Source organism: Pogona vitticeps, chromosome 1 (genome assembly GCF_051106095.1).
Source record: "Pogona vitticeps strain Pit_001003342236 chromosome 1, PviZW2.1, whole genome shotgun sequence".
Taxonomy (NCBI): domain Eukaryota; kingdom Metazoa; phylum Chordata; class Lepidosauria; order Squamata; family Agamidae; genus Pogona; species Pogona vitticeps.
Genome location: NC_135783.1, coordinates 48,561,227 through 48,573,876, shown reverse-complemented (window position 1 = coordinate 48,573,876; position 12,650 = coordinate 48,561,227). Strand labels below are relative to the sequence as shown.

At 41.1% G+C, this 12,650-nt stretch overlaps 1 protein-coding gene across 3 annotated transcripts in view; it reads right to left on the bottom strand.

Moving 5' to 3' along the window:
* The window catches only part of XPO5 (exportin 5), a 62,774-nt gene that overhangs the window by 23,673 nt on the left and 26,451 nt on the right, over window positions 1-12,650 (bottom strand). For all 3 annotated transcript variants that reach the window (XR_013540435.1, XM_020811785.3, XM_020811786.3), the window contains exons 19-21: window positions 11,156-11,255; window positions 9,916-10,097; window positions 4,487-4,587 (exon numbers count right to left, since the gene is read on the bottom strand). Coding sequence is in view for 2 of the 3 variants with exons in the window: in XM_020811785.3 (XP_020667444.3) it covers window positions 4,487-4,587; window positions 9,916-10,097; window positions 11,156-11,255 (383 nt within the window). In the remaining variant the exon portion in view is untranslated. The remainder of the gene's footprint in view (window positions 1-4,486; window positions 4,588-9,915; window positions 10,098-11,155; window positions 11,256-12,650) is intronic.

Below are 12,650 nucleotides of genomic sequence, written 5' to 3'. Positions count from 1 at the left end.
ATCCGTATTGGAAGGCGGTTCTCAAGTCAAAAAGTTCTCAGGTCAAATCTGCATTTCCCATAGGAATGCACTGAAAACCATTTGATCCGTATCTGCTCTTTTCCGTCCATAGAAACTAATGGGAAGCTGCTATTCCGCCTCCGACCACTAGAGGGGGATATTTTGTTTCTTTTTTTCTTAGGTCAAGAAAGGTTCAGGGAAGGCAGGGAAAATACAGTCCAGGCAGTACAGTACCAGGCAGTCTGAAGACTGTCTCCCAATCCACTCTCTAAACGCTGGGAGGAGTGAGGAAGCAGACAGGCACCCTTTTCACTGGCCAACAGTTAACTGAAAGTTCACATTTTGCACTTTCTCTGCCTCCCACGTGGGTTTTTTTAGTTCTTAACTCAAATCTAAGTATGTAAGTCAAGTCAATATTTTCCTATGAGAGTGGTTCTTAAGTCAAAATGTTCTTAACTCAAGCCGTTCTTAAGTCAAGACCCCACTGTATTCAAGACAATATTAAAGACAGGTGGTGCAGCATGGCCTCTCCCAATTTTAAGAGACCCTTGTTCAGCAGGCTGAGGCAAAGAGGCAGTCCCAAAATCGGCAAAATCAGGGAGCTGGACAGGGGACAGGTTGTGTTTGTCTTCAGTGTGGAAGGGATTGTCACTCTCAAATTGGCCTCCTCAGCCACACTAGACGCTGTTCCAAGACCTCTATTCAGAGCACATTGCCATAGTCCCTCCAGACTGAAGGATGCCTAATCTAAAAAACTGAAAGCTAAGAACAATCAGTATACAAAAATTTAAAAGGATCCAATATCACATGGTATCAAAAGCAACACCAAAAATACATTCAGAGCAATAAGGCTCAACAGTCTATTTAAAGACTCCACTCAGGCAGGCAGTCACTAAGGGAAAGCTTGCCTGAACAGAAAGGTCTTTGCTTGCAGAAGGACAGCAGACATAGAGCCAGTCTGGCCTCCTGTGGGAAGGAGTTCCAAAGTCTGGGAGCAGCGACATAGAAGGCCGTCTCCCATGTCCCCACCACAAGGAAATATCCAGTTCTAGAGATTATACATGCTTGGCCCTTCCTCAACCCGATACACTCCAGACATTTGGACTGTAATTTTCAGTAATCCTTGATTATTGGCCATGGTGGCTGAAGCTTCTGGGAACTGAAGTCTAAAACATACGGAGGATACGAAGTTGGGGAAGGCTGGATCAGAGCACAGATTCTGCCAGAAATACAGATGCTGGAAGGCTGGGGAGATGGGAAAATGTAATGCTTAGAGAAGAGCTGGGAAATCTGTAGTTCCTTATAGTGCCCAAAAACATGGCCAAGAGAGAGGTATAATGATAGTAGTGGTTAATCAACATACAAAGGGTCACAAATTGCCCAGCCCTGATTGAGTGATTCTAGATATCAACATCACTTTACTCTGATTCAGTACCAGATCACTGCAGTTTAGATCCACATCCTAATATCATTTTCTGAGTTTCTAGCCATTAACCTGCCACTAAGATCAACATGGACCTTCTTACTGATCCCATCCACCTAACATTACTCCTCTCCAAGAACTTGCAACTGATTTACATTTTACTATTTATTTTATTTTATCTTAAGTAGGTTATTTGAAAATTAAATTTAAGGTAGTTTTATAATTTATTGAAATTGACCTCTATTGTTTTACATTATATGCTGCATTAGGAAGGATCCTGTCTTGACAAGAAGCTAAGAGTGATCTCTGTGTGTATGTGTGCATATGCAGTATCGTTATATATAAATACTCACAAAGCCCCCAGGAGTAGCAATGCACATTTTAAATAGATAACAGGACCCTCTGAAGTATTTAACATGAAAAATATCCATTTTTCAAAACCAGAAGCAGAGTTCTAACCATTTACAGTTCTGTTTCATTTTTCTGCTGTTTGGATTGCTCGCACAGGGGGCAGAAAACTGATACTCAGATTTGACAAAGCTGCCTGTTCTAAGCAGAGCCACAATGACCTGTGTTAATGAAAATGGTTTCTGCGTTCTGGGGAGGTTGTAGCAGTTGCAAAGGTTAAAGCTAACCTCTGATGTACTTAGATTAGATTAGGCATCCTTCAGTCTGGAGGGACTATGGCAATGTGCTCTGAATAGAGGTCTTGGAACAACGTCTGGTGTGGCCGAGGTCAGTTCGAGAATGACAATCCCTTCCACACTGAGGACAAACACAATCTGTCCCCTGTCCAGCTCCTTGATTTTGCTGGTTTTGGGACTGCCTCTTTGCCTCGACCTGCTGAACAAGTGTTTCTTCAAATTGGGAGAGGCCATAATGCACCTCCTGCCTCCAGGCTGAACGCTCGGACGTCAAGGTTTCCCATCTGTTGAGGTCCATTCATAAGGCCTTCAGGTCCTGCTTGCAGACATCCTTGGATCGCAGCTGTGGTCTTCCTCTAGGGTGATTTCCCTGCACTAATTCTCCATATAAGAGATCTTTTGGAATCTGACCATCAGCCATTCTCATGACATCTGGTGTACTACTATTAATTAAAACAGCTTCTTCATAAATGAAGAAGAATGGAGGAAGACACGGAAAATGAGGCTTTTAAGATTTATGTTGGTAAAAATAAGGGAAAAAAATTTAAACTCAGTTTAAGATGGTATTTAACACTGTTAAAATTAAACAAGATTAATGCCAATCATCTGAATGTCTGTTGGAAATGCGAGAAAGAAGTTGGTACATACTTTCATATGTGGTGGGAATGTGAAAAAGTGCAAAGATTTTGGAAACAAATTTTCAAATAATTAAGCTATATGTGTGGAAAAGATATAGAATGTAATGACGAAAGTGCTTTGTTATCAATATATGAGAATGTGGAATACGACAAAATGACTAAAGAATTAATAACTAATTTATTAACAGCAGCTAGATTGATTATTGCTAGGCAATGGAAATTAAAAACTGAATTGCAAATTGAAGAATGGTACAAAGAAATATGGAATATAGCAATAAATGATAAATTAACTTGTAATTTAAAGATTAAGAAAGGAGAGTTGAAAAAGAATAATTTTTATGAAATATGGGGCAAATTTTGGGAATATGTGCTAATAAGGGGGAAAGGGAAAGCTCCAAATCAAGAATCTATGCAGTTTTGGAGAAGAGGACAATAGAAGAAGAAGAAGAAGAAGAAGAAGAAGAAGAAGAAGAAGAAGAAGAAGAAGAAGAAGAAGAAGAAGAAGAAGAAGAAGAAGAAGAGGCCGCTGGGAGGGGTCATTCGGGGGTGTGGAGCTCGGTGTCATCAGTATGCTGATGATACTCAGCTCTACATCTCCTTTCCGCCTACCGCAGGAGATGCCGTTTTGTGCCTCCAGCGCTGCCTGGAGGCCGTACTGAAATGGATGCAGGAGAACGGGCTGAGGCTGAACCCGGACAAGACGGAGGTGCTGAGGGTGGGTGCCCCCACAGTGGAGGGTTTGGGAAACTCCCTCTCCTTTGGGGGGGTGACCCTCCCTGCCAAGGATGGGGTCCGCAGCTTGGGGATCCATCTGGACCCGGCGCTCACCATGGAATCCCAGGTGGTGTCCGTGGTCCGAACCGCCTTTTACCACCTTAGGCGGATAGCCCAGCTGCGGTCCTATCTTGATGTGGGGGCCCTCACTACCTTAGTACATGCGCTTGTAATCTCAAGATTAGACCACTGTAATGCGCTCTACGTGGGGCTGCCTTTGAGGCTGCTGCGGAAACTACAGGTGGTGCAGAATGCTGCGGCCAGACTTATCAGTGGCGTGAAAAAATACTAACATATTTCTCCCACTCTGGCCGCACTGCATTGGCTGCCCATCCGTTTCCGCATCGACTTCAAAGTGCTGATGCTTTCGTATAAAGCCCTAAACGGCTTAGGGCCTCGATACTTGGAGGAACGCCTTCTTCCACCAAGTTCTACCCATGTCACTCGCGCGAGTCAGGAGGTGTGGCTGAGGAGCCTAATGCCGAGGGAGGCCCGGAAAGAAAAGACAAGAAATCGGGCCTTCTCGGCGGTGGCTCCTCGCCTCTGGAATAACCTTCCCCCTGACATTCGCGCCGCCCCCTCGCTGGGTATCTTTAAAAAACAATTAAAAACGCTGATGTTCCGGCAAGCCTTCCCCACCGCCAATTCCTGACCTTCCCTATTTTTCCTTTGCCCTAGTCTTCGTTTCACTTCGTTCTTGCCTTTCCCCTACTTTAAAATTGTATTAATTTTTATTGTAAATTGTCACTGTTGTAAGCCGCCTAGAGTGGTCCTATGTGATTCAGATAGGCGGGATATAAATTAATTAAATAAATAAATAAATAATAAATAAATAAAGAAGAAGAAGAAGAAGAAGAAGAAGAAGAAGAAGAAGAAGAATATGGCAAGAGGTCCCATACATGGGGAACACAGTCATTGTATTTAAGTTTATATGTTACATGCATATGTTTTTGTTTATGTTATAGTTATAGAAAATAAAAAAAACTTTAAAAAAACCAGCCACTTACCTAGGATGGCATTCTTCTCTACTTCCAGCATGTCTAAGGCTTTGGCAAAGTTTTCCCCCATTCTTGTCACCAGTTCTGGTAAATATAGGTTGTTGTGGGTTCTGGAAGAGAACATGGTATTTCACAGTTACCATTTGCACCCAGAAGCCACCTGGCAATGGGAAACCATCTTCAGAGTGTGAACAGTTCCTGTGTCTGATGAGGAGGAAGGTGAGACCAAGCACTTGTGCATGGGATCCCCCTTCCTTACCAAGAAAAGCATGATTTTCTAGGGATATGGAGAGGGCTCCACTCTGTAGAGAGGGCACTAGCTGTTCCACACAACAGCTACCCAGTTGACCTCCTTTCAGGCCTCTGAAACGCTGGCTGCAATAGCTTGAGACACACACTGCCCACCAGAGGATAGGTCACAGTCCCTACAATGGCAGGTGGCACTGGATGAATGCAGCAGCTTATTTGTACACTCACATGCTCTAAGCAGCTGTGTGGCACAGAGAGGCCCCCCCTGAACAGGAGAACAGCTCCGCGTAGACCACATCGTGCCGCCAGGGAGGGACTTCCATTCAGCCAAGAGTGACTTCTTTCTTGCCATCCAGGCTAAACAGAGCCCCTCACCTGCTAAATGGATTTTCTGAATGGTGGGGAAAGGTCTCTGTCTCACCTACCTCTCTCTCCTTTGAGACCTCAGGCCTCCACCCAGGGCTTCGGCAACGCACACAGCACAAATTCTGCAGCCAAACGGCCCAAGAACCTTCGTCAAAACTGCCACTGTACCTGCTGCTAGAGGGGATCAAGAGCAACTCAGTGTCTCCCCCTAGAGCCGAGTCTCCCCAAAGTATGAGGGTGCAGGGCTACAAAAGGATTAGGACGGTGGATGCCAGAGGGGCAGGCCTCTCAATTGCTCTCCAGGGTCTCAGCTGTCATTTTTAGAAGTCTCTAAAAGAAGTCTCTCACTCTACTTGTGAAGAAGGTGACCAAAGTGCAACCAATGCAGCGATGTCTGCCTGAGTTTGCAGATAGCCTGGAACAAGAGGTCTGAGGTGTGAATTGCCCATTCATTTCAAAGGGTGCTAATAGAGGCTGCAAGAAAGGAGAAGCATTGTATTATGAAGACAGAGAGTAACTGATTGCTCTGGCTAAGCCTTTTAAGCACCACATTCAGGGGCTTTAGGGTTCAATCATTTGTTACCCCGAAGAGAACTTTAACATTACATCCCTGTATGCCAATGCTTTGCACAATAACTCAAATGCTTTACATAATGGCAAACAACTAAATTGCCAATATTTTTTTTAAAATTTTAAAACAGCTTCTCCTTGTAGTTTTGTCACCATTTTGAAAGTGTACTTTGGGAGAGTTTGGTCAGAACTGCTAGATTAAATCTCATGTAGGACAGGAGTTTGTGCCTCTCAAAGTCACATTTTGTTGCATGATTTATAGCATCCTATGGTTCAGGAGAGTAATAATTATAATGACCTTTTCATTTGTATATTTACATTTTTATAGCACACAATACACAGGAATTCTCACTGGGGTTAGAGAATACCCTGCAACCCTCACAGTACAAGCTTTTTAAAAATTCTAGTGCCTGAAGATCAAGATAGGAAAGCATTTCTCAAATGGAGTAACTTCATTGATGTTCAAATGGGCAACATTGGGTGCACGATTAATGCCAGCTGCCATACATTGTTTTGCTTAAAGTTGAGAGCACTGGTATAAAGCAGAACAATCTTAACATTTTGCAGGCACTCAAATAGAAACACATGGAAATTAAGACCTTATTCCCTCTGCGGGGCCTTGTTCCACATGTTTTCAGCAATTTTCCAATGTTGCTCATTAACATCTTCTAAGTTACTCTTCCCATCATTTACTTATTCTCTTTCAGCGGAATCGCAGAACAGTCCTGTATCGCCATACAGGGTAAATGGTTGTAATGCAAGATAGAAAAATAACTATGTAGGACCCAAGAGGAGACAGAGGTTGAGCCCAGAGGGTCTCGTGAACTTTGTATAAAAGGAACCATCACAATAGAATCTTTTAAGAAAACAGAACAAGAAAAAGCTTAGCTGTGCTTAGAGAACTTAATAAAGGATAAGCGTAGGTATCATGTGTAGAACACACAACAGGACATAACAGATATATCCAACAAGATGCAAATAATCACCCAACAGGATTGTGAGACACAGAGAGCATCCACACCACATAATTATAGTGTGATACCACTCTAATTGCCCAGGCTCCCCTCTATCAAATCTTTGGATTTGTAGTTTGTTGAAATACTTAGGCTTTGATGCTCAGAGCATAGGAATTTTACCAAACTATCCCATGATTCCATAGGATGGACCCAGGGCAGCATCCAACTACTGTAACTCTGATGCAAATTCTATTGCATAGCAATGGATTTCTGAGATGAAAAAGCATCTACCGATTTATACTATTTATATGATGACTGAATGCAATTAATAGGCCATTTTTCCACAGGAATATCAAAAAATACTTTACACACATAACTTACCTTTGTGCAGACTGTTAGCTGTATCCACAGCTTCACCTGCCACACAGAGCTCAAGGCACCATGCAAGAAGCCCAAAGAAGAACAGGTTCAACCATTTACTTAGCATTCTCATCATCCTTCCAGCTGCAAAAATTCATGGTGGCAATGCAATGTGTCCAAATACTACCTATTTGCATCTATCCAGGGAAAAGCAGTCACAATCCATTTTTTTTAATTTTATAGACTGGAATTGTGCAAGTAAAAGGAAAGCCCATCCATGATTCTGGCAAATAGGACTTAGTAGCTTCTCTGTAAGATATACACTCAAGTCTGGACTGCACATGCAAAATAAAGAATGGCTAGAGTGAGACTGCACAACTCAGTTTGCAGGATGGGATAAAAAAATTGTGGGTGCTTTTCCATGTAAAAACAACTGCCAGCGTCTAACAACAGAAAATTTCCCTTCACCCATTCACTCTTGCTAGTTTTGTACTTGCAGGAAGTTTTTTCCACATAGGACAGTATGGAGAAATATGTGATCTACCCCCTGAAGCATCATGTCATATGGCCTTTTGTACTGCCTCGGGACTCTCACCCCTTATTTATGTAGACAAAGCTACAAAATCCTACAAAATGATATGTGTTAACAAATGTACAAATGCCTATAAACTGAGATACCTGCCCACCCCTGCTTCTGCAGATTAAGACTCTTGCAAATACTTGGTTTTCTTATTTTATTTTTAAAAAATGGTGTCAATCCCCTTGTACTAAATAAAAAATTACTCACCCACAAACAAAAGTGAAAGCTCTTGGACTTTTATCACAGTGCTATGTCAAAGGCTTTATAGGTGCTGTAGCTGGCAGCAAAAGCTGTCATAATAACCATTAAATAAAAAGTTGCATCAAGGGGTGTGTCAACATAAGATGATCTAAGTGTTTTGTAACAAAAATGCTTTACAAAGAAGTCATCCGAAATTTGTAAGCTTTAGCAGTTGAAAGTCAACATCAATTTATGTAATTTATATACCACCCTTCAATATAAATATTCCAGAATATTCTAAAAATGGAACTAAATAGAATAAAAATTCAAAATATAAATTTACCCTGATCTAACATAGTATCCTTACTGGATGAATTTTTTAAATTCATCAGCAAAGACTTTGCATTTAATATTTGCAAATGTTTCAGCAAAGACACTGCCTTAATGATGTGACTTCACAGCTTCTACAGCACCTTCTGCCAAATTCCTTTATTTTCTTAACATTGTGCTCATCAACTCTGCTCTTGATTGTGTTGGCCTTCTGCCATCTATGTGTTCCTCCTCAATTTCCATTTGCTAGGCATTTTGGTCTACATTCATGACAACAGAACATCTTGCCCTTTGGGACATTTTATCTTCTCTTACTCCCCCACCCCAAAGGGCCCAAGATCAGTGGTTTCAAACAGTACAAAAAACTTAATGGTGCCATCCTGTGCATGAGTTAAATGGGACTTACTTCCAGGCACGTACAGTAAGTATGCAGAGTATTGCAGCCTCAAACTGAATGAAACAAATGTTTTGCCATTTGTCTAGAACTCATCAGTGAAAGTGAATTCACTTCATCCCTCATTTTAACATTGCTTTTTCAACACACTGTGCAAGAGATGAGTTCAGTAGTATCTCCCAGGGAATTTATTTATAACTTTACATCTGAGCTTCCCTTACCCATCTGAAAGAACTTTAACCCACCTGCACTTTTAGTCTGAAGATTGTACTTATTGCCACAATACTCTATTGATCTTAGAACTTGCTTTCTAGTCAGAAATGTCCCATTGAACCCAAGTATCACAAGTCATTCAAGAGAAACCATACAAGCAATGTGCTTGCCACAAACATCCAGCCTTTGCAAGAATAAAAAAGAACTGTTTTGAGAATGAGCATGTGGACATTAACCAATTTTCTGTAAATCATAAAGAATACTTATACTCTGCTAGCTGTCAATGCTGTTGGTAAACACAATACCTCACAGCAGTCAGTGTGCCTCCTTAATATAGTCCTTCTGTCAGGACTGGGGTAGCCAGATGCAAAAAGAGGACAGGAGTCTTCCAACTTTAACAGTAGCCTAGAACAGGGAATTTTAGCGGCCACAATTTGCCTTCTTTCATACTTCTATTAATGGTTCAGGAGGACTGTACTTTCACACCTGGGCATCCTACTTAGCCCGACTTCCCAGAAAAGTCAACATAGCATTCATCCCAAATATTACAATTTAGCTAAATTGGGTTCCCTAGATCCAGTGCCCCCACATTGTCTTCAGCAGGCATGAGGAATGCATGGTCCTCCAGATGTCATTTGATTCTAAGTCCTATAATCTCTTAACAGTGGCTATATATTTTTGCTAGAGCTGATGAAAGTTGCAGATGAATAACATCTGGGCAGATGCATGTTTCCTACCTCTGCTCTTGAGGATAATGCCATAGACTATCACATCAGTGAGCTATGTTCTTGGTTGAGTATACCACACACACCCCCATTAAATACACAATAAACAACTGAAACAGGGAAACTGCTGGGTACAGAAAGAATGCAAGTTTGTCAATCATTGGTGCACTTATTTTCAAAGATTTTATAAATTTAGGATTTGAAAGGAAACATTAATCTCAACATGACGCATGGAGTGTAAAGAACAGAGATGGCTCGATGGGGATGAAAGTAAGTCAAAAATAATAGGAAAGGCTTGGTTTAATTTTATGTTCAGGAAAACTGGACAAGAACCCTGTCAGAATACTCTAGAGGGCAGACTAGAAGTTTTTCCTTATCTATATCCTTACAAAGTTTCAATGTAAAAGTGCTTCAGCTTGTGCTTGTACCAGCTCTAATAGGGAAATAAGCATGTCAGAGTACCCTTGTATGTAGGATTTTTACTATGAGACTGATTTCACAGTAAGTTGACCCACCTTATGAGAGCAAGCAAGTTGTCAAAAAGTTTCAGGACCTGCACAGAGCAGGGGTTACGGTAAATTGGGTTGCCGTTAGCCATGTACCCAACCACAAATCCTCCAGCCTTTGCCTCTTCCAAAGAAGTGGGCCAACGAGCTCGTTTTACAACTCCCAGAATGGTATAAACACAAAAGCTTATCTGGAGAGAAACAGACAGACACAGGAGGACTCTTAAATGAAAACGGTACACACAGCTGACAGAGCTACTTTCCTTGAAACGTCTCACAAATAATTCTCTAAGGCTGCTTCACACAGGACTATTTTGTTTTACAGTTATCACAACTAACTTGGAAAACACATGTTCACCTACAAACTCATGGCCATATGCGATGAATATGTATGTATATTTTAAGCATGGGCAAGATCCTGTTCATTTGTTCCACTTGTGTGATGGTCCATTGGGCAAATACTGCAACATTTACAGGAAAACCCATTGCTGCCAACAAATGCTCTCCTCCATCTCTGCCTGGCCAAGTCTATACACCAGTGTCGCCTTATCTTTTGCTGCCAATCAATTGCACTCCTCTTGATCAGGAATATATTGGCAACATGTCTTTTGACTATGAATAGAAACAAACATACATTTTTCCATCTTGTACTGAAATCCATATGAGAACACTACATGCTTAAAGCATACATAATATACTCCTGACATGCTCTGTTTTTTCTTTAGGCACCTTCAGTTTTTTTTAAAAAACCCAGTATTAGGAGGTTTCCTGCTATCCTCAAAAGGCAACAGTGTAAGAATCTGTCACTAACACATCAATGCAAAAGTTATATTTGATGCAGGTAAGGCTTACTCTGTGAACCATGTGAAAAAGGGTATTCAACCTTTCCAGCTGTCCAGGACAATGGAACAGAAAAAAAGGAATACGTATGCTCAACAGATTTACGTATATCACTCAAGGTTGTTTTGTGTCAAGGGGAGGAAGCAAAGAGATTCTCAAGAGCACGGAGATGGCCCAGTGCCTAACCCGAGCTCTTTTGACACAGCTGATGAGGTCCTAGGTAATTCCCACTTTTATGTGTTCAAGAAAGAACAGAAGATATGTACTGTGTCATGAGGTATACTTTGCAGAAACTGGCACAAGGACTGCGCACATAGTGAAGAAGGAAAGTTATTTAGCTTGATGGCCAAATCCTCCCACCTCATCTTTCAAAAGTTCCATGTTCTATCAGCAGCTCATTACCACTTACTCTAGAACGGTTCAGACCACAGGGATCTTCTGTGGCAGAATCTCCAATTCTATTATCAGCACCAACGTAGTGGATAAATTCTTCAGGATTCATCAGGACCCTGTCGGATATGGAGAAACTGAGAGTCATAAAGGTGCTTATGTAGAAGCAGATATTTTAATTGGAAGAATTCTAGTGGAATGTAGAAACTATGAACCAAAATTATTAGCTTACATCAAGAAATATTTACAAAACATGCATATTAATATGGATTTAGAAGAAGCTGGTAGGATTAAAATATACCCAGATTACAATCCTACATAAATTTACCAGGAAGTTATAGAGTATCAGTCCACTTGCCTTTCCTACAGTTTACTACCAAGCTGGTAGACACCTATAGACTTCAGGGCATCTTTCATCATTTGCCTTTAACCTCAACATTTCACAGCTGCAAGGCAAAAGCATCCGTTTTTTTCTCTGGGGTCTGACAGTCACTGGAAATCAATTTTGTTATTGGGGTCAATCTTATGAAATGAGAATCCACCTCACTCCCAGCATATTCATCCCCTCGAACAAATATCACACTAATCAACCAATGTTATTCATTGACTTGAACAAATACTCACTTCTTTCTTTTAAGTGTGAAGGATCTTTAAGTGATCAGTCCTAGATACAACTCATACAAATTAAAACGGTGCACATTACACTGCAGGTCTTTATCCTTATTTTTCACAAAGATACTCCATGGGCAAAATTCTATTGTTTTCCATGACTGTGTAAAGCAAACGTGGTAAGTAATTTGACTCTGCTGTTGTTGCACCCCCTACAGTCACTGCTTGCATCAACCATCACATACTGTATTCAGTTGTGAGCTGGCAACAGAACTGACAGCAAGCCAGGGGAGAAGCTGCTTGTGTAACTGTTCTCACACACATGGTTTTCCTAATACGTAGAATGTTGACCCATGATAAGTCTAGTATCTTGCTTAGGACTTTGCTGAACAACTAAAACTAAGCACTCCACTTACAAGGTTCCAACCAATCCAGACCCATTTACAGGTTCAAAATCAGCACACACACACACCCTGTTCTGATTGACTGCAGACAGCAGCCCTTGTGATACTGCTGGATTAGATGTTTCCCAGGGGATTTGACAAATGTGAAAGAAAGGGTAAACAAATCAGGGAAACATGAAAGAACACAATATTTTCATGTTCCCCTTTCATTTTAATGAATTATTCATATTGCTGAGGCCCTCTTTAAGAAATCAACAAAAGAACACAAAAATGAAAGTAAGAGCTTCTTTCCATTCATTTTAACATGAATCAATAGTCCAAATACCTATATCCACTGGTTTCATCTTTACCTGTGCCAATTAAGTGAGCTGACCCAAATCACTAGAGAGAAAAAACTCAGAGAGGAAGCTTTTGTACTATGAACCTGCAATGGGAAGGAGCTGAATATTGAATTGACAATTAAGAGCTAAGAGGTGGTGTCTGAATACAGAGAAGCCAAAA